Source organism: Schistocerca americana, chromosome 4 (genome assembly GCF_021461395.2).
Source record: "Schistocerca americana isolate TAMUIC-IGC-003095 chromosome 4, iqSchAmer2.1, whole genome shotgun sequence".
NCBI lineage: Eukaryota > Metazoa > Arthropoda > Insecta > Orthoptera > Acrididae > Schistocerca > Schistocerca americana.
The window spans coordinates 535,958,197-535,981,631 of NC_060122.1; the positions used below are offsets into that span (position 1 = coordinate 535,958,197).

At 39.0% G+C, this 23,435-nt stretch overlaps 1 protein-coding gene across 3 annotated transcripts in view; it reads left to right on the top strand.

Annotated features, from left to right (window-relative positions):
* The window catches only part of LOC124613248 (U4/U6 small nuclear ribonucleoprotein Prp3), a 62,349-nt gene extending 41,181 nt beyond the window's left edge, over window positions 1-21,168 (top strand). For all 3 annotated transcript variants that reach the window (XM_047141935.1, XM_047141932.1, XM_047141934.1), the window contains exons 10-12: window positions 4,928-5,142; window positions 8,208-8,445; window positions 20,753-21,168. In XM_047141935.1, coding sequence (XP_046997891.1) covers window positions 4,928-5,142; window positions 8,208-8,445; window positions 20,753-20,905 — 606 coding nt within the window. In that variant the 3' untranslated portion in view covers window positions 20,906-21,168. The remainder of the gene's footprint in view (window positions 1-4,927; window positions 5,143-8,207; window positions 8,446-20,752) is intronic.
* The last annotated feature ends 2,267 nt before the right edge of the window (window positions 21,169-23,435 follow it).

A 23,435-nucleotide genomic window follows, 5' to 3' on the forward strand; every position in this document is an offset into this window, starting at 1 on the left:
GGAGGGCAGCGTGGAGGGTAAAAATCGTAGAGGGAGACCAAGAGATCAATACACTAAGCAGATTCAGAAGGATGTGGGTTGCAGTAAGTACTGGGAGATGAAGAAGCTTGCACAGGATAGAGTAGCATGGAGAGCTGCATCAAACCAGTCTCAGGACTGAAGACCACGACAACAACAACATATGATCATAACCTGTTATGCAGGTTTTTCCATGTGCAGTCTTGTGGATTTGTGGGTAATTTCCTGTAGCACAGTCATACCTTGTACCTTGCTCTTGCAAAACAATTCTTCATTGATTTTAGTATATGAACCAAAACTAAAATGGATTAGGATCAAATAGAAGAGAACAAAATTTTATTTTCACGTATTTATGTGTCATGTTTTGTGAGAAAGACTGTGAAACATGATGCTGTGCAGAGAGGAACACCACATTCTGCACACCAGTAAGATGTCTCTTTCGAAAAATTTCTTCTCAGGCAATCTCCACACATCCTTGTCGGGCTTTCCTCTTTTTTTTCGCGGTTGACAAAAATTCTGGAAAATGCCTTGCTATGGGGTGAGTCACTTTTAATGTTTGAGGAATATGTCCGGTTGATGAACTTTGTGGAGAGCGGTACAACTAACTGTTTTCCAGAACTAATCATGAGTCATTATAGCAACTATGACTATAAAAGTTTAATGAATCAGTCAAGAAGACTGGGAGAGTGTTTCTGCTAGATAGAGCAGATAAGCAGTTATTAGCATCTCACTTAGACATTGAACTGGCATCACTTAGTTCCAGTAACATGGATGTAGAAGAATTATGGGCAAAGTTTAAGCAGATTGTAAATTATGGTCTGGAGAGTTATGTGCCTAGTAAGTGGATTAAAGGATGGGAAAAAACCACAATGGTTTGGAGGACACTGAGAAGGCAGAGGCTGTTGTGCTCTCGGTTCAAAATGGAACTCACAAATGACAAGTGAGGGTTGTTAAGAGATTCAGACATCTGTGAACAGATATATCCACAAACACCACCACCTACCACCGTTAAACATTAACAAAAGACCTGGCAGAGAACCCGAGGAAATTCTGGTCTTATGTAAAACCTTTAAGTGGGTCTAAAGCTCCCATTCAGTCCCTTGTTGATCAGTCTTGTATGGCAGTTGAAGATAGCAAAACAAAAACCGAAGTTTTAAATTTCACATTCAAGAAACTGTTAATACAGGAGAATCATACAGACATACTGTCATTTGACCATCGGACAGACTCCTATATGGATGACATAGTAATAAGCATCCCTGGTGTAGAGAAACAACTGAAAGATTTGTAAGTAAGTAAATCACCAGATCAAGGTGGAATCCCAGTTCAATTTTACAAAGAATACTCTATGGCATGGGCTCCTTACGTAGCTTGCTTTTATTATGAATCTCTCGCCCAGCACAGATTCCCAAGTTACTTGATAAAGGCACAGGTCACTCCAGTATATAAGAAGGGTAAAAGAAACGGACCCACAAAATTACGGACCAACACCCCTAACTTGGACATAATCTCAGATCAAATATAATAAACTTCCTTGAGACTGAGGAGCTTATGTCCACAGTTCAGCAGTGCTTTAGAAAGCATCGGTTGTGCAAAACTCAGATTGCCCTTTTCTTATGTGATACATTGAAAACTATGGCTGAAGGGCAACAGGCAGATTGCACATATCTAGATTTTCAGAAAGCATTTGACATGGTGGCCCATTGCAGGCTGTTGACGAAGGTACAAGCATATGGAATAAGTTCACATATATGTCCGTGCCTCAAAGACTTCTTAAATAATAGAACCCAGTATGTTGTCCTCGATGGTGAGTGTTCGTCAGAGACAAGGGTATCGTCAGGAGTGCCCCAGGGGAGTGTGTTAGGACTGCTGTTCTCTATGTACATAAATGATTTGGCAGGCAGGGTGGGCAGCGATCTGTGATTGTTTGCTGATGGTGTACAGTAAGGTGTCGAACTTGAGTGTCTATAGGAAATGTACAAGATGACTTAGACAAAATTTCCAGTTAGCCCTAAATATGGGAAAATATAAGTTACTACGAATCAATAGGAAGAGCAAGCCTGTAATGTTTAAATACAGTATTGCTAGTGTCCTGCTTGACACAGTAAAGTCATTTAACTATCTGGGTGTAACATTGCAAAGCGATGTGAGATGGAACAAGGATGTGAGAACTGGTAGGGAATGCGAATGGTTGACTTCAGTTTATTGGCAGAATTTTAGGAAAGTGTGATTCACCACTAAAGGAAACCGAATATATGACGCTGGTGTGACCTATTCTTGATTACTACTCGAGCGTTTGGGATCCGTACCAGGTCAGATAGAAGGAAGACATTGAAGCAGTTCAGAGGTGGGCTGCTGGATTTGTAACCAGTAGGTTCGAACGACATGTAAGCGTTACTGAGATTTTTCGGGAACTCGAATGGGAATCCCTGGAGGGTGGGTGATTTTCTTTTCGAGAAACACTCGTGAGAAAATTTAAAGAACCAGCATTGTAGCTGACTGCCGAACAATTCTGTTGCTTCCAACATGCATTGCTCGCAAAGACCACAAAAATATGAGAAATTGGGGCTCATACGAAAGCATATTGACAGTCATTTTTCCCTCGCCTATTTGCAAGTGGAATAGGAAAAGAAATTAGTAGTAGTGGTACAGGGTACCCTCAGCTCTGTACTTTATGGTGGCTTGTTGGAGTATCTATTTAGATGTATACATAGATGGGCTGAGTCCCAATTGCTGTTTTTCACTACCATGGATTTTCTAAAGAATATATGCATTGAAGCATACATACGTCATCCAGTAAATGATGAAAAAGATTCTGATAATATCTTTTAGTATGTTCCTGGCCATTTTATAGCTTTGCAGATGAGAATTGCTCCTATCTGTGCCTTCTATATTTGTACTGTAATCCATGATAACACTTGGCTCTTGTATGATGCCATTCTCTGAATTTACTTTAGGAAATGAATTGTAATGTAACATGCAGTCCAAACAGCATCACTCTTGTAGTGTGTCATCAGCATCTGCTTTTTACTGTAGGCCATCACATATTCACCCTTCTTTAGTTTGTGATTTTTATGAAGTCAGGGAACTCCTTTCTATTCTGCCACATGGTGCCATCAACATTGGCATTCTTACATCGAAGTAAATACAATAACTCTTTCCAAACAAATCACCAGCAAGCTCCAAAACAATGCAAGAAATTATTTTCTCTTTAGGTTGCTGTCTGCCATAATATGTGCCCTTACCAGTACGAACAATGAAGTCCTGTATATATCCTGATCAGTTTCCACATAGTTTATAAAACTTGACAGCAAATATGCTACACTTTCAAGGAGTAAATTGGCTCCATTCAATAAATCTTTTCCAGTGCAGCAGAGGTTCATCAACATGCAAACTGATTTGAATCTCCATTGCTGATGTTCCATAACTGTCTGAAATTGGAATAGTTTTCTGCTCACAGCACCTAAGAGATCATATGATGTATTGGCCGCAAAGTGGAGAAATTTTACCAAGAGAGGAAACTTTTTTTTTTTTTTCCATGATTTATTTTCCTAAAGAATGGTGTGCTGGCTTGCGCAAAATTCATTGAAGATTAAACATCCTTTGGATGTTGATCTTTCTTTTCATGCTTGTGGAGAAAAATTGGAGAGATATTCCATCTTACGCCAGACACCATTTGCTTGGTTTTTCTTTACGCAATCGTGCTTCAGCGTTTTCTGTGCTGTCTTCAACAGTTTTTCTTTTATTATTTATTTATTTGTTGCTCACCCTTACATGAAGTTAACCAGTTATTTTGTGCTTGTACCTCTATAACTACTATACATTTTACAGACCATCGTGATTTTTGATTGTGTTGCATTATTTCCTGATATTTTCAATGTGTTAGGACACTTACTTGAATTGTTAATAGAAATTTTGGTAGTTACACATGCATTTTTATTTATTTTATCACACAAACACAAGATTTCAGTAATTGTATAGTGTGTTAAAACAAATCTTTGAAGAAAGTCTTCACTTCATCATATGTTGTGTCTTGCCAGGAACAAAAGATAGACCCTGCTGCTAAATTGGGATGAAAAGCAATGCATTGATATACGCATAAAATTGTTTGGTCAGTTGTTGTTTTGCACTTCATTCTGTAAAATAATGATACATTTATGACACTCTTACCAGGAAACAAAAAGTACTGGCGAGCTGAACTAACATGCACAAAAGCATTTTGCGGCATCTGTTGCAATACTGCATGATCATAAGATGACATTGAATCTAAATCACTCTCCATTTTCTTCACTCTCTGTCTCTTACAGACTATCAAAGCTGTTACCAAAGTAGTCATCGCTGTCTAAAAGCAACTATTATATCTCTGGGTCCAATAAATGAATGGCCCCTTTTTCCCATTGCTGAAGGTCATCATCTTGTAAAAATAAAACTAACGACACAAAATGCATGGTTTTTGTCACTTGGCTCAACAAGTGTGCTAGTAAAAACATTGCAACTAGCTGAGAAAACATTATTTTGTCCAACGAGTGGCAGCATATAGTGGGGGAAGCATCAGCTAATTACATTATAAAACCTGCCAGCCTGAAGCTCATCATTCCTATTAGCTACAGCTATAGAATGCTGCAGACGAATATATTTGTCGAACTCACTGAGAATGAGCAGGCCATTGATGATATAGCTGTAATGTTCTGTTAAAAGTTTATGGTGAAAATATGTGTAAGTTTGAAAATACTTCTTCATCTTAAAACAATTTGTTTGATATTCCTGTTTAGAACTATAGTTACAAAAATATTACTTCATGTGCATGTGTTTCAAGTGTTACTCTTTCATGTTTTGCTTGAATGACTGAAAACTGTCATATTACTTTTCTTTTGTTTATTTTTAATTTTATAATTTTCCTTTCCTGCAGCTGAGAATATCAAATCTCATGCGTGTATTGGGAACAGAAGCAGTTCAGGACCCCACAAAAATTGAAGCTCATGTCCGAGAACAAATGGCAAAAAGACAGAAAGCTCACCAAGAAGCTAATGCTGCCAGACAGTTAACAGCAGAACAAAAAAGAGAAAAGAAAGTACGGAAACTGAAGGAAGACACAACTCTTGGTGTATTTGTTTCAGTGTATAGGTATGACAAGTTTTATTATAGGTTTAAAATACTGTTAATGTTTCTTGTTTCTGAGTGCACCCCCAAAGACATGAACTATTTCGTAAATTTCACATAGGTATTGGGATTACTTTATCCTCAGTAATGTTTGGTGTTTCTTAAAATACTTGAAAAGATAGGCCAAAAACTCTTTCTGATTGCATAAGGCCATGCCAGTTTTTATATCATTTGTATTGAATATTATTTATGCTTGTCATAGCCAGTATTCCTTTATATTTAGATCATTATTTACTGTGTCAAACTAGCTATTTATAAAGCGGTCATTATGTTTGCTGGAATAACAATGTATATGTAATATGGTGTTTAGAGTCAGGTTTCAGTAAATATTGTGTGGTGGGTTTCTAAACAAAGAACTAGCTGAATAAACTCGGTACAACTGGGTATCAAACACCACAGCTCAGCTTCCTGGAAGATTAATACTGTGTGCCCGACCGAGACTCGAACGCGGGACCTTTGCCTTTCGCGGGCAAGTGCTCTACCATCTGAGCTACTGAAGCACGACTCACGCCCGGTACTCACAGCTTTACTTCTGCCAGTATCTCGTCTCCTACCTTCCAAACTTTACAGAAGCTCTCCTGCGAACCTTGCAGAACTAGCACTCCTGAAAGAAAGGATATTTTGGAGACATGGCTTAGCCACAGCCTGAGGGATGTTTCCAGAATGAGATTTTCACTCTGCAGCGGAGTGTGCGCTGATATGAAACTTCCTGGCAGATTAAAACTGTGTGCCCGACCGAGACTCGAACTCAGGACCTTTGCCTTTCGCGGGCAAGTGCTCTACCATCTGAGCTACCGAAGCACGACTCACGCCCGGTACTCACAGCTTTACTTCTGCCAGTATCTCGTCTCCTACCTTCCAAACTTTACAGAAGCTCTCCTGCGAACCTTGCAGAACTAGCACTCCTGAAAGAAAGGATATTGCGGAGACATGGCTTAGCCACAGCCTGGGAGATGTTTCCAGAATGAGATTTTCACTCTGCAGCGGAGTGTGCGCTGATATGAAACTTCCTGTTAAGTGGACCACAGCTCAGGAACTGTATTCTTGGTATTTGCCGAAGTCTGAAATAACTCCACTCTTAACTTTTTATGGTTTATGGTTTTTTTGCTACACTGATTAATAATTTACTGAGCATTTATAATGCATTTGTGGCCAGCTGTAGCATTTATAATAATGATAAACTGATAAGTAATATTATTATTGTTGTGCTGTAAGGTAAGTGATTTAGTAAAAAATACTGTCTGTAAACTGAAATTAAATGTTTGCTCTGTAAATCTTGAGGTTGTTTCTATTAACTACTCTCAACCTTGTAAGTTGGGGGAGGGAGAGTTACTTATTTTTTAGGATTATAATTGGAACAACATAAAGTGAGGCTAAGTTAATTTGATTCATTGCTGTTCTTTTATTCATTTCTGAGTCCTGTTTATTGGATGTCACCTACCATCTTTCTTGCTTTATATTTACAAGCACAATTTATCCTAGAAAAATGGAATCTTAGGAATAAAATAATACAAACACATCAGCATTGTTGTTATTATTTTAAAAATTCAGACATTTGCTATACTTAGCATGAAATATGCTATTGAATAGGTTTGGTCTTTAGTTTTAGCTGCTGATGTAAACGTATTTCAATATTTGTGTAGATGAGTCTGGTGTTAATCCAATCTCACTGACATGTATGTAATTATCATTTACAATTTTTTGTAGTTTGTATGTTTCACCAGTAGCTGGTCTCATACTAATTACTGGCCTTTAATAACTTACAGTGACATACTAGTGAAAACAGTCAATTTTTGACAAAATAATTTAATTGAATAGATAAAAAATTCCACTCAGCAAGCGACCGCAGAACACACGCATAAAAGAGGGTTGTAATTAGACAAGCTTTCAGAACCAGTTTCTCCTCCTTCAGACAGAAGGGTTGAAGGGGAAGAAAGACAGGTGAAGGAAAAGGACTGGAGAGGTCAAGCAAAAGGGGTAGATTTCAGGAAAGTCACCCAGAACCACAGGTCAGGGGACACTGACCACACAGGATGAGAATAGTCTTTCCTTATCATCCCATGCAGTAAGTCTTCCCTGACCGGAGGTTCTGGATGACTATCTCAAAATCTACTCCTTTTCCTGTACCTCTCCAATTCTTTTCCATCACCCCTGTCCGCAGCTCGTGGTCGTGCGGTAGCGTTCTCGCTTCCCACGCCCGGGTTCGATTCCCGGCGGGGTCAGGGATTTTCTCTGCCTCGTAATGACTGGGTGTTGTGTGCTGCCCTTAGGTTAGTTAGGTTTAAGTAGTTCTAAGTTCTAGGCGACTCATGACCATAGATGTTAAGTCCCATAGTGCTCAGAGCTATTTGAACCATCACCCCTCTTCCTTCCTCTTCAACCCTTCTGCCTGAAGGAGGAGCCACTGGCTCCAAAAGCTTGCCTAATTACAACCCTCTTTTATATGTGTGTTCTGCTGCCACTTGATGAGTAGATTTTTTTATCTGTCCAATTAAATTAGAATGACACACATATTTTGTTTCATAGATTGTGTAAAACTTCAAATGGAGAACCTGTAAATTCTCTTTCTGTGAATGATGCAGTTAATATTTGAAATAAATTATTGTACATGACATTTGTAAAATATAGTAAGCTGTGCCATACCATGTCATTCATTTTTATAACACTCCATCACAAGGAAAAACCTCCACCCCCCGGTAGCTGAGTGGTCAGCGTGACAGAATGTCAATCCTAAGGGCCCGGGTTCGATACCTGGCTGAGTCGTAGATTTTCTCCGCTCAGGGACTGGGTGTTGTGTTGTCCTAATCATCATCATGTCATCCCCATCGACGTGAAAGTCGCCGAAGTGGCGTCAAATCTAAAGACTTGCACCCGGTGAACGGTCTACCCGACGGGAGACCCTAGTCACATGACATTTACATTTAAAAGGAAAAACAATTAAATCATAGCTATTTAAATCAAATTTAATCTGTTTAATGGACTTTGTTACTTTTTTGCAACTGTTAATCTCCTACATTATTTTGTTCCAGGGTAAATGAATTATCAAATCCTGCAAAGAAATATAAAGTTGAAACAAATGCAAAACAGTTATTTATGACAGGTTGTGTAGTCCTTTTTAAAGACTGTAATGTTGTAGTTGTGGAAGGTGGTGCTAAACAACAGAAGAAATACAAGAGATTGATGTTGAATAGGATAAAGTGGGAAGAAGATACTGTGAAAGATAGTGAAGGAAACGAGCACCCAAACAAATGTGTGTTAGTGTGGGAGGTAAGTGCAGACAATGAAGTTTGGAAATGTCATTGGCAGATATTATTACTTATTTGTGAAGGATTGTAATGTACACAATACAAGCTAAGATCCATGGTTTTGTAGGCATGATAGTCCATATAATTTTATTGTTCCCACACTCTCTCTCTCTCTCTCTCTCTCTCTCTCTCTCTCTCTCTCTCTCTCTCTCACACACACACACACACACACAGTGTTGCATCCAAGTGTTTTTCGTGAAACTTAAGTAGTTTTTCTATGTTTACATACATCATGTGCATGCGCGTGTCCACAGACATTGTTGTATCCAAGTGTTGCTCATTAAACTTAAGTAGATTTTCTACATTTACATGCATCATCTGCATAGGGTTTCTTACCATTCAGTTCACATATGGAACAAGCGAAGAATGAATGCTTATGTGCCCACTGCTCATAGTCTAATCTTGCTTCCATGGACCCTACGGGGATGAATGTAGGGGCCATAGCGTATTCTTAGACTCCTTATTTACAGTTTTGTGCACATAAGAGGGCAGGTGTGGCAAGGAGTAGTGCACCACAGTAATGTCATTCTGCCCAATCACCCTGTAAGTGTTTGCTTCAAGGTACACAGAGAACATTTAGCATTGCTTTTCATGTTAGTATATGTATGGTGAAGTTACTTAACCAGTGTAATGCTCATTATTGGTGGCATAAAGCAAGCATGACAAATATTACATAAAGAAGTGACGGAGGTATTTTCCCAGGCACATAAATTCTACTAGGGAGTGTCAGAAGCACACACACCAGTCCGGCATAGTGCCTCCAGTGTTGGCAGTTGCAAGAGTAGGCAACACGTGGAAGGTGAGGCATGGGACAGAGATGGAGGGTGCATTGGTGACACCCCAGGTTATCTCCTCTCTTTGTGCAGAATGCTTCACATGCTGTCATCTTAAGTGCACATCACTATGGTGGTTATTTTCAAGACTTCATAGGCAGGATCTTGTAGGTTAGTTGATCTAATAAAGTTTCTGCCAGTTCACATTTTTCAGCATTTCTGTGATTCTCTTTAGTATGTACAACAAACTGGTGACCATTCGTGCTGACCTACATTGTACTCATTCAGTATTCACTGTCAGTCCTATGTGGTATGTGCCTCACAAATGCTGGGAGCAGTCTGCTTTATAGGCTGACCGCCTTATCGCAGTATTTTACCAATGAACTGAAGTCTTCCAGTTTTGAACATGGCTGTCTCTCAACAACCGTGTATAAGTTTCAATGGAGAAATACTACAGCAAACCATTTGGCTGTGATATTTCTCCATCGGAACCGAAGTTTGTCATTTGCTTGTTCAATGACTGAACCTTTCTGAACATTCCATTGCATATTCCCATAATTATTACACCTAGATATTTGTACGAATTGGCTGATTGCAATTCTGACTCAGTGATACTGTAGTCATCAACTGCTTTGTTTTTCAATTTTGTGAAGTAAACAACTTTACTTTTATGGTGAATTACCAGTCTTCCCGCCAGCTTGAAATCTTATCAAGATCTGACTCTATATTTATGTAGCTTTTGTCAAATAGTATTCGTTACAGTTAAGCGCATCGTCTGCAAAAGGTTATAAATATTTTCTGCGAAGTCATCGATGTACGTGTACGTGCACATTAAGGGCCATGGGACACACCTGAAATTATTACTACATCTGTTGATGAGTCTCCATTCAAGGTAACGAGCTGTGTCTTATTTACGAAGAAATCCTCAATTCACTCAATTTTGTTTAATATCCCATTTGATTGCAGATTCATTAATAAGCTTTCACATGGTAATGAGTCAAATGTTTTGCAGAATTAGTGTGAGATGTTGCTATAATAACTACATAATATTTGTACAAAGAAGGTGCTCACCATCTTCACATACTGATTTCAGCTAGAGAGCTGTTTGTGGTGAGCCAATCAATACAATAAATTCTTAGAAAAGTGCAGGGGCCAAGAGGAATGAAATGGCTGTAATTTCGTAACAAGGGAATTTAACATCCAGAGACACCTATTGGAGAAAATTAGTTACAGAATCCACAGTAGGTAATTTGGGAAGTTCAGTCACAGGCAGCAGACTCAGTCATAAGTGCCTCTGCAAAATTGTTATTGATAGACCAGCCATCCTGGCCTAGAGCAACTACCGGTATTTTCTTGTCAGATTCATTGTTCTGCCACCTGTGATGATTAACTGATTCTCTGCACATATTTGACTACTTCTGTAAGATAAAATTCCAATAATCTACAACTTGCAGTTACATTTACAATGTTGCATGGCTCAGATTCCCCATTGTGAAGATTCAGATGACTTACCCTTTGATGATGATACAGCCTCTTCCTCCTCGTCCAAGCACCTTTGCTTTTCCAGCTGGCTGTTATAGAAATTGACTTGCCAGCACAGTTCTCTACATAGTATCAGCACTTGAACACGATGAGCAGGTGTCTTATGGAAGTAGTGTGGCAATTGCAGCAACATCTGACATTGTGCTCAAGTAACATCTAAACAATATCAGAAATGCAGTCCCTTCTCTCACATTTTGCCAAATTTTGAAAGTTATTGTGTAGAAAAGTAGTGACGATATGAAGTCAGCAGTTGCGTGTGTGACACAGAAACTGCTAACAAATAGAAATTTGCATTTTACGATAAATGCAAATATAGTTGCACATTCTGCCTCAAAATGCAAAAATACAGAATTATCTAACAGGTGCTGTTTCATTGAAGATTGTATCTAGATGATCAGTTTCATCAGGGATAGTTTGAAATAGTTTTATTTTCTGAATTTAATTATCACAGATGTAACCAGTTTTCTGTTCATGGTATAGCATATCATCTGGTGAAGCCCAGTTTGGAATGATAATGACATAAGAACGTGATAGCAAAATAAAAAATGCACAATCACTATGATGGGTCAGTGTGCTCGATGCTCTGGTGCAGTGCCAGCTCTGGGCAGTTGAATAGTGTCTATGAGGTACATCCCATGTAATATGGTTCAGCGGCACCCTCAGCATTGCGTTTGCTTGACCCATTGCACCATTGCAGAGTTCGACTAGCGACAGGAGCTTTTAGGATGAGTCCGGTGACAAGCATACTGGTGGAGGCTGTAGTCCATTGAAGATCAGATGTGCACAACTGCTCGGCAGTTACATTGCACACATTAATAGCTCTCCTGAATATCCTAATTACCGTCTTCTTTTCCCAACCACGGCGGTTCACCTCCTGCATAGGTGGCCCAGGTCAGGGCTAATGATTGCAGTTCACGTGCGATCGCTTCTGTCTGAACTTGAGTCCTTCCCTTTCCCACCTCTCCTCGAGGTCCATTCACGTACACCTCCGTGGTGTAGCTGTAGGCTGAAGCTTTGGCTTGTTCTTTCGAGTGGCCCTAAAGACTCCGTTAACCCTGCGGCTCTCCGCTGTCACTTTCTCTCGATTCTTTAAGTGTTCTGGGGCTCTGAAGTGATTTACACTGGTGGTTCGATGGCTGATGGTAATGTTGGCTTCGCCTTTGTCCACAAAGGCCATATTGAACAGCATTCTTTGCCTGATGGCTGCAGTGTATTCACTGCAGAGCTGGTGGCCATATCTTGTGCTCTCCAGTATATCCGTTCATGCCCTGAGGGATCGTTTCTTCTGTGTACTGACTCCTTGAGCAGCCTACAAGCTATCGACCAGTGCTACCCTCACCATCGTTTGGTGGTGTCCATCCAGGAGTCCATCTATGCCCTGGACCGGTCCCGTCGTTCAGTGGTGTTTGTGTGGACCCCAGGACATGGCATTCCAGGCAACGAACTGGCCAAACAGTCTACGCGGAAACTGCTTCTGCAGATGGGCATCTCTGAACCTGATCTGCGTTCTGACTTACGCCGTAGGGTTTTTCAGCTTTGGGAGATGGAATGGCATAACAGTACGCACAACAAACTGTGTGTCATTAAGGAGACCTTGAATGTGTGGAAGTCTTCCATGCAGGCCTCTCGCAGGGAATCAGTTGTCCTCTGCTGGCTCCGCGTTGGCCCCACTTGGGCGATCCACAGTTACCTCTTGCGCCGTGAAGACCCGCCTCAGTGTCGGTGCGGTGCCCGCTTGACCGTGGCCCATTCTCTGGTGCACTGTCCCACTTTGACTGCACAGGGATGAAATCTTGTGTTACCGGACTCGTTGCTGCTCATTTTGTCTGACAACTCCTCATTGGCTGGTTATTAGTTTTACATTTTATTCGTGAAGGTGGGTTTTATCATTTGATCTAAGTTTTAGCGCATGTCCTTTGTCCCTCTGTGTCCTCCACCCTAGTGCTTTTAGGGTGGAGGTTTTAATGTGTTGCAGAGTGGCTGGCTTTTCCTTTGTCCCTCTGTGTCCTCCACCCTAGTGCTTTTAGGGTGGAGGTTTTAATGTGTTGCAGAGTGGCTGGCTTTTCCTTTTTATTCTTGTGGCCGGCCAGCCACTGCAATCTCTTCTGTTTCTAGCGTCTGTTGTTTTCTTGTCCTCTTTTGTTCCTTGTTTTCGTTGCCTTTCCTTCGTTCTTGTGGTTTTTCCTTTCTTTCCGTTTTGTGTTATGTATCTCACCTGTTTTATTCTCACACTTATGGCGTTGTTTTATTAGAGACAAGGGACTGATGACCTCCCCCTCTTTTAAACTAACCAACAACCATGTAATACAACATAGTGCTCAGCTGTGATACCTAACAGCTCAGAGCAAAGAAATGTGTGCATTTGGCTGCTAGCTACAGTTCAGAAGTTAATATAATGTGAATGCATTGAACATGATAGTTTTAAGTGGCAGGTGTTTTGAACTGATGTTGCATCAAGCACTGGTAGAGGTTGGGCCTGAACTATTTCTGTTTAAGGCACTGCCAGTGTCAGCAAGCAATTTTGCAGTAGCCATTACCAAATGCTCTTTGTGCGTTGCTCATTGTTTTCTTTTCTTACTTTGAAATAAGTGAAGATACCAATTATGATCCACCACTCTCATAACACCATCTGCAACTATACTGCAAACCACCATGTCTCATTGTACCACTTATTAGGGTTTATTCCTGTTCAATTCACATATGGTGTGCGGGAAAAATTATTGTTGGAATGTATCTGTGTGTGCAGTAATTGTTCCAATCATATCTTAAAGATTCCTATGTGAGCAATATGTAGGGGTCTGTAGTTTATTCCTAGAGTAATGATTTAAAGCCAGTTCTTGGAACTTTGTTAACTTCCTCGGTACAGTTTACATCTATCTTTAAGAATCTTCCAATTCATTTCCTTCAGTATCTCTGACACACTCCCAAGGATTAACCAGACCTGTAACCATTCATGCTGCCCATCTGAATATGTTAAATATCCTTTCCACACACTTGAGTAATATTCTAGAACTGGTTGCATGAGTGATTTGTAAACAATTTTCAGTGTAGATTGATTGCACTTCCCCAGTATTCTACCAATGAACAGAGGTCTACCACCTACTGTACCTACTAGTGAACCTATGTGATCATTCCATTTCATATCCCCACAAAGTGCTGCACACAGGTATTTGTATGAATTGACCAATTCCAACAGTGATTCATTGATATTATAGTCATAAGATACTACCTTTTTTGAGTAGAGGGCAAAATTTTACATTCCTGAACATTTAAAGAAAGTTACCAATCTCTGCACCACTTTGAAGTCTTATCAAGATCTGACTGAATATTTATGCAACTTCTTTCAGTTAGTACTCCATTATAGGTAATTGCATTGTCTGCAAAAAGCCTGATAATTAATATTGTCTGCAAGGTCATTAATATGCAACGTGAACAGCAAGTGTGCCAATACCCTTCCCTGAGGCACACCTGAAGTTACTTCTACATCTGATGAAGACTCTCCATTCAAGATAACGTGTTGCATCCTCCCTACCAAAAAATCCTCAATCCAGTCACAAATTTCAGTTGGTACCTCATATGATCGCACTTTTGACAATAAGCATAGGTGTGGTACTGAGTCAAATTCTTTTTGAAAATCAAGATATAGTATTTCTGCCTGATTTCCTTGATCCAAAGCTTTCAGTATGTTGTGAGAAAAGAGCAAGCTGTGTTTCACATGATCAATGTTTTCGAAATCCATGCTGATTGACATTGAGGTCATTCTGTTCAAGATACCTCATTATGTTTGAGCTCAGAGTATGTTCCAAGATTCTACAACAAATCAATAACAAGTATATTGGACAACAGGTTTGTGGATCACTTCTACTACCCTTCTTGTTGATGAGTGCGACCTGTACCTGTTTCCAAGAACTGGGCACAGCTTTTTGTTTGAGGGATCTACTATAGATTGTAGTTAGAAGAGGGGCCAACTTAGTCACAAATTCAGTATAGAATCTGACAGGGATTCCCATTGAGCCTAGAGCTTTGTTCAATTTAAGAATTTCTGCTGTTTCTCAACACCACTGACACTAATAGTTATTTCATTCATCTTTTCAGTGGTACAAGGATTAAATTGGGGCAATTCTCATGGGTTTTCCTTTGTAAAAGAATATTTGAAAATGGAGTTAAGTGTTTCAACTGTTGCTTTGCTACCCTCAATTTCATTTCCTGTCTCATTCACTAGGGGCTGGGCACTAACTTTGGTGCCACTAACAGCCTTTACATATGACCAGAATTTCTTTGGGTCTGTGAAAGATCACTTGACAATATTCTGCTACAGTAGTCATTGAAGCCATCAAGCATTGCTCTTTTGACGGTGAAACCCTATTCATTCAGCATCTCTCTATCTATAACCCTATGCTTTGTTTTACACGTCTTATGCAGTAATCTGTGTTTCTTAAGAAGTTTCTTTATAGTGACAGTATACCATGGAGGTTTCCTCCCATTATGAACTGTTCTACTGGGTGCATATGTATCCAGTGTGTGGTCAACTATTCTTTTAAACTTGAGCCGGAGTTTCTCTATATGCTCTTGTCCTGTCCTGAAAGTCTGAAGTTCCTCATTGAGATATGTCACTGATGATTTTTTATCTAGTTTACTTAGCATATATAACTTTCTGCTTGTTTTAGTTGTCCTTTGTGCGTCATTGTTGGCACAATCACGTCATGGTCTCTGATACCATTTTCAATGTGGACATCCTCAAAGAGAAGGGTTCAGCGATTCATTGGACAGATGTGTTACTTCTGCTTTTCCATAAATGCAGAGCACTCTGCTGTCTTGCGAGAGGGAGGCAGGACTTGCTTCCCCCCTCTGCTTCTACCCCTCTGGCAGTAATAATTGTAATTCATTTACAGTTGGTTGGACTGCTAGTTTATAGTGTTCAGACTAGAAACCAGACAAAACAAAACCTGTCAATGCATTTTGACCATGTCTAAATTCATCCCCTAATATGTGAATAATTTTCAGTTCTGTCTCTATACCTTGCCTTGTCAGTTCTGTCTGTACAGCATTCTACATATTCAGGTCCCAACACATAGCCAGTCTGCATTTGGCACATTGTGTGGTGTTTCTAAATGTGCTTTTAGGTGGGCCATTTTGGATGCAGTAGCACTGCTGTCAGTCGACGTTGCTACAGTGTGGCTGCAGTATGGCTGGGCAGTTTTTGCAGGTAGCTGCTGAGGGGTTGCCAGTGTTCTTCACCAAGGGTGGGAATATTTCATATAACAGGGCAATATCTCTATCCTCGTTTGAAAATGTTTTCCTCTGTCCCAACCTCTGCTTCTTACTTCTCTCACCAACAGCACTGCAGTCATAGGTATGAGTGAAAACAATACAAATTTGCTATTCTTTGAAAGATTTTTATGTGCATTTGTATTGCCACATGTTTTGTTATTGTGAGTTTGTGGTTTACAGCAATGGAGAAGTGGACAAATAAGGAAACTGTTAATTTTATAAATGTGATTTATCCACAACCAGAGCTAAAGATTGGAACATGAAAAATCAGTTTATGAGCTGTTGCCAGTGAGTTCGGAATTACGCTTGATGACACACAACCAAAAATTCCATAGTCTTCGAAGCTTAAGCCAGATGCGAACCAAAAAAATTGTGTAAGAGGAGTGAAATCATAGATGGCTCTTCATCCAAATGGTTTACATTTGATGCCGTGTTGTTCATACTATCTCGAGACATACCTGAAACACATATTGATAGTGCTGGCGGATAAAAATAAAATTTTAGAAGATTGTATTCTTATTTCGAACTTCCCTTAATGAAAGTTCGTTACATGTTCCATAAAACATTTGATCAATTCTTTTATCAAAATGATGTGGCATGAGCCAGTTTACAGGATATGAATACAAAATTAGTGTTAACATTAATGAACACATTATTATTATTATTATCTAAATGCACAAGCTACCAGTTTTAAAAGGAAATTTATCCATGAAGCAGGAGGAGTTGTCCAGGAGAAATGACTTTAGATTAGATTTAAAATTTGCGTTACTGTCCGTCAGACATTTCATGTTATTGAGGAAATGTTCATATATTTCTGTTGCTGCATATTGAACTCCTTCCTGAGCCACTGATAGCTTTTATAATGGATAATACATGTCATATTTTCCTGTAGTGCTGTAGGTGTGGACCTTACTGCTCTTGTCAAGCTGTAATGGATTATTTGTGACAAATTTCATTAGCAAATACATGTATTCTGAAGGTGCAGTTAAAATATCTGTTTCCTTGAAGAGGTACCTGCGTGACATCTGTAGGTAAACACCACATATTATTCTTACTGCTCATTTTTGTACTATCATTTCTTTCTTACTAAGTGGTGAGTTACCCCAGAAAATTATTCCGTAATACATGGGTGAGTGGAAATATACAAAATATTTCAGGAGGTTAAGTTGTTCGTGTCCAAGATTAACAATTATATGAAGAGCAAAAGTAGCTCAACCCTCGAGCGGGATTGCCTACGTATAAAGTGCACCAAGCACAAATAGCATTGTTTTGTACCGTTCTGTTGTCGTTATACAATTACAAGCCTGCATCTATTCCTTCATTATTGCTTCAACTAACACAGTGTTGAGCTGTGTCATTATACTCCCAGGTGAGCAGCAGACCCAGATTCCAAGCTAGCAGTACAACACCCTAAGGAGGCAATTGCCTGCTTGATTATTAGTAATTGAATAAGTGTTGGGCAGGAACTGAAATAACTGTGCTGTTCAATGCGCAAAGTGGGTCATTAATGTGTGGTAACACCTGTTCGCGGCAACTGAGTGCAATGAAAGTTTATTTTATTATTGTTTAATTGCACAATGATTAGCTCATCAAGTATAAGTTTATTTTATTGTTGTTTAATTAAATTGTGATTTTGCTCATACATGTGTAAGTGTATGAAATTACTGTGCTGTTTAATGCACAAAGTGGGTCATTAATGTGTGGCAACACCTGTTCGTGGCAACAGAGTGATAAATGGAAGTTTATTTTATTATTGTTTAATTAGACAATGATTAGCTCATCTAATATAAGTTTATTTTATTGTTGTTTAATTAAACTGTGATTTTGCTCATACATGTGTATACTTTGGTAGCATAAAGACAGCTGTCCTTCACATGTGTACGCCCTCTCGTTTTACGAAAATCAGTGCACCTGCTGGATGGTTAATAGTTTGAGAAGCTCAGTAATATTTCAGACCCTCCACCAAAGCATTAAAGTACACACTTCTGGTACCATAAGGCTTGTTGATGAATAGTGAACTTGAAAGCGGTACATTAAACTTCTGCATGAATCATGACAACTAAAAACTGATGGATTATCTCCAGTTGGGTTGTAACTTGTATACACTCTTTCATATCTGTATGGGTTTTAGAAATTCTCAGACAAACTGTTTGTATGAGATAGTTGAAATCATGTTTCAACATTCTGCTAAAATTCAGTATCTGGTATCCAGCGTCAGTTCATTAGTTAAATTTTTTGAAGCATTCCACTTCCCTAAATAATAACAATTATTATTATTATTATTATTATATTTGCATCCTTGAAGCGTGATTCCTCTTCTTCTTTCTAACTTTGATTTCTTGTGTGGTGGAAAAGCTGTCGAGCCGCACTCACTTCCACTAGCTTGTGTTCTTTCATTTTGTGGCAATACTGTGATCCTTTGTAAACACTTCTGGCCTGGAAATATATTGCTGGGCAGTACTGGCTGGTAATGTTGTAGTCATATGGCTGCAGTGTTGCCGGATGACATTGTCAGGATATATTGTCAGAATATGCAATGTTTATGGCCCGTTGTATGTTCCTTAATAAATAAAGCAAATTATTAAGTGCTGCTTGACTCTAGCACACTCAGATTCCTTCATTCACAATAAAAACAGGCAACTGTGTAACACAAAAATCATGCAAATGTGTTTGTTTCCTAGTGGTGCACTTACAAACCTGTTCTGCCAAATTCTCTTCTCTTTTTTCCAGTAAAGAATTTTAGGTAATGGGAGTGCCACTTTGCATAGAAGTGGTGTGTGCTGCTCACATTTTTTGTTTCATTATCAGAGGGAGACTAGCTGGATGGCACAGTTTGGGCCAGTTTATATCATTATCAGAAAGGGAGGATGTGTCCTCTAAGGCAGAGTTAATGAAAATCTCACTTGATATAGTCAGGGAGACATAGAAATTTGTTATTTTGCCACCTGTACTTGATACCTATACTGGATATGACTATAATGTGATATATTATGAAACACTATAGAAGTAACACTGTAGAAGTTGACATACAGTGATTTACTGTGTACCACTGTAGAATTTGGCAGGAAACATACAGAAAAAAAAAAATAAGTCATGGAAGAATCCAAGAACTCACTTAAATTACTATATTAACACCAGATTACTTCTTCTCTTTATGCTGAGACTTATCAGTAACATGGATGACTTTCAACTATCCAGTATGTAGGTGTTATCTTCTGTCACTTGATAATGAATCTTATTAATCTTTGTTCTGTAATGTCGTAAAGTCTCTGAATGTATGTTTCAACATTAATAGTGGTTTTTATTGCTAATATGTTTTGAAGTTCCCAAACAGATGGATTCTGTTTCATGCCCAATGTTTTGATGTCTGATGTCTGAGCCAGCAAGTTGAAGGCCAGGTGACATGCACAAATAAGACCATCACTTTGAGCAACTGACTTAGGTCACTTAAAGTATTGTGTACAAAGCTGAAATTGTCTACTAAGCCTTACCCCTGAAAACGTGATGAATCAGTCACACTGAGAAAAGTCAGAGATCGCCAAGAATTTTATTGTTTAGTCCTTTTTTTATTAATACATCAATTAATTGTATAATACATCTTTCCTGCACCTCTCAGAAACTCATGACGATCCTTTGGTGGTTCTTTGCATGTTTTTCCATGTCCTGACATTTAACTGAATAGACCGGAAGCTATTTGTTTAGCAGGCATCGTCAGTTGTGTTCACTAACGTCAGTCACCAGTGACTAATGTGTCTCAGCTACTGGTTGTGCCTTGGATTTTAATGCAACATTTCCTGTGTTGTCTTGTTGTGATAGATACACTCAAGGCAAGCCTCATCACTCTAATTATCAACTAGCATGATATAAAATAGAGAAGAGTTTTGCACTGAAACCTAGTTGGATTCTAATGGTTTGTTAAGGCCTGATTTTTCATAAGAGACAATCGGAAAGTTTACGTTAGAGGGCTTTGCAGCAGCGTATCTGTAACATAATGCAACTGTGGCACAAATATATAAGCACTGACATCTAGGCAAGGGATTAGTGTGCATTTGTGTCTTTCAGAATGTGCATGTTACTGAGTGTTTCCACCACATGCTATTATTCATCTCTTGGCTACCGAAGGCAAACAACGATAGACATCCATCAGAGAATGAAGAATGTGTCTGTTGAAAACCACCATTGTGGAATTATCCACCAATTTCTGTGCTGCTGCTGCATAACAACACCAATCTCCCCATTGCAAATGTCATAATGCAGAAGTTACACAAACTCGGGTGCGACACACTCGCACTCGCCCTGTAGTCCCGATCATTCATTATGTGAATATCATGCCTTCACTTCCTTAAAAGAAAAAGAGCCTTAAAGGTTCAACGATTCCTGTCAGGCGATGATGTGCAGCAGATAGGTGCAGATTTCTTCATACAGTAGGACATGCTGTTCTTATACCTGAAGTGTCAGTGGGATGACTGCCTCATTGCTCACAGCGAGTTCACGTGATATACTGATTCTGGACAGTATGGCCTTCAAATGGAAACTTTTTGATATGGCCCCTTATGTTTATTAGTTGCTAGTACTGATGAATTTTCTTGAAATGTTAGTTCACAAAAATTATTTATTGTTTTATGTAATATGTCCATTGTTTTTCTTCTCACATAAATAACTGAATTTTTGTTTTCTTTTCAGGGAACAGTAAAACAGAGAAATTTTGGGGAAATGAAATTCAAAGTTTGTCCTAGTGAAAAACTTGCACGGGAACATTTTAAAAAACATTCTGTAGAACATTACTGGGATCTAGCATACAGTGGTGCTGTCCTAGAAGCAACAGACGATGTCTAGTCATGAGTTCTCCAGACATGTGGAGAACATATTTCACATACGTAGTTGTTACAAACTACTCTAATAGTGAAAGCAAATAAATTATTGACTATTCATAAATTCATGTGTTTTATCAAAGTGGCTCAGATTATTATTGAAAGCAGTGAAACAGTTTACTGTTCTGTTCATAAGATTTTTGTATTTGTTGAGTATATGTACATACAAAATGTATACTAAAGAATAAATTGTCAACATCGCCAATGTTATTGGCATTGTCAGCATGAGGAAGTGTACATTATTTTCAGTGATAGGGTAAGGACAACTTGTGAACTGGAACAAAGAACCAAGACTATCAAGAATAGAGTAGCCATTAGAACATGAAGGCTTCAGTTCAAAAGAATGCTGAAAGGTGATTAATTGCATCAAAAGGAAAATTTCCTTGACAAAATTTCTGGAAGAGAGAATGACTGTGTGCTAATTACCTTGAATAGGTGAAATTGTAAGTTGTGAGTGACAAGATGTATTATCCTAGCTTTTGAAACTGTTAGTTGCTTTGTCAGGTAGGAAGAAGGGATAGGCTGGGGGAATGTTAAAAGGAGAGATATGTCAGTCAGACCCTAATATCAGAGGGATCTCCCATGTGATCCCTCAACCTGTGAGCTAAGTGATTTGCCCCCCTTTCTAATCACTCTTTCTTCCACAGGGATGGACTGTTTCAAAAGCTATGATGTCTGTTGTAATACTTGAAATTTTGCATCCTGAAGGTAGTTAATGGCCATCCAGTCTGTCTCCCATGTAATTTTATAGTTGCAATAACATCAGCATAAATGAAAAATAATCTTCTTGTTCTAAATCAGTACAACAGTCTGATATTCACGTCCATAAATATTTTAGAATATTGCTGTTTTTATATTATTCTTTGATGCCAATTTCTCTCAGCTTCCTCAGCCAAACTGTTCCATTCTCCTTTATGTGATCAACCTTATACTTTCAGAATCATATTTATTTGTTCATAAGATTCTGTAAACACCATCATTGAAGAGAAACTTAGTAGATGTATTCTGTTGACAAGCCCAAGATTTTTCAAATGACAACCATTCTAGAGTTCTGCTCACTGAACAGTGATGAAATAAAAATCACAATCAATCAAGAGCACAACTTAAAGCATATGGTTGTTTATTTAGAAGACAACACCAGTGGCTCTGAGGCAGTCAGTCACTGGGTGGGCAGTTTGTGAACTCCTTCAGTGATAGCTGTAAGAAAGGCAAGTGCCAGATTTGATTCAATGACCAAACCCTAATTAAATGTATTTGGACAATGATGCAGAATGCTTGCAAAACACTCTTGGACTTATTTTTGGGTATTGTTCATTGGAACATTATTAGTTAACATTAATAGAGGTATAGGAAAGACTGAAAAGAGAGCTGTGAGTTTCATCGCAATTTTCTTTACTAGGAGTAACGGCATCAATGATGCAATTTCAGTGACAGATGCTACAAGAAAGGCATATGCAACACAGAGGCTTATTGTTGAAATCACACAAACGCATTTCCCAGGAAAAGACAAGTCGCACAGGTTTCTTTCGTTTATTCATTCTTATGAAACGACCACAGCCATAAAATCAAATAGACTAAAACGTACATAAGAGTTCACTGACAGCTGTTCCCTTCTAGATGCACTTTTTTGTGGGGAGGGGGGCGAGGGAGATCATGAAAGTATTACAAGATCTGTCCTCTGGTACACACTCTCAGGTAAGTTGCTGAGTACAATTGTAGTATGTAGGTTAACAACAACAAAAAAAGATTTTCAGTATTTAATTGTTACAGGAAACAGTTTTCTGCACAGTACGAGTGGAGATGGCTAATTCAGGTGCCAGCCCTTCAGTTGACCATGAGAAACAATCACCTTCGACACACATTCCTACATTAACAATGACCATTTTCTAATGTGTACACTGGCTTGCATCCCAAAACCATTTAAATATGCACCTTCATCAAAAGTAAAATCAAACATCACCAGAAGAGTGGAACAAATAGTATTGTTTATTGTGAAAACTGTAAGAATTTTGTAAAGAAGTTGTTTTAATAACAGTTAACAACTTCTGTTGACAAATGACACCACAGCTTGTATCAGCATTGCACATGTAAGCCCATCCTCTACAAACAGTCTTAGCAATCACAGCAGGATCTTTTCAACATGTCCACCACTTGCAGTAGCGAGATAGTGCAAAGAAACATTTTTATTTTCAGACTGAAGTGTCGTATGAAAGTTTGTACCAAGGACAAGATTCGAACCTGTATCACCTGTTCACTGGGCAGATAAGCTAACCACTTTGCCATTATGGCACAGAGGCTTTGCACAACTGCACAAACTACCCTAGCACACCTCCCTCCTCGGTCCAACTTTCCACTCGTGCCCCAGCCCATTTGGTACTCCTCCTAAACTTGAAGAGCATTGCAAAGGCTCTGCAATTGTATTGCAATAGCACGTCAGCATCTAATGAAATGGAGGACCCTGCCAGAAACCCAGGCATAGGTGCTGTAATCAAATG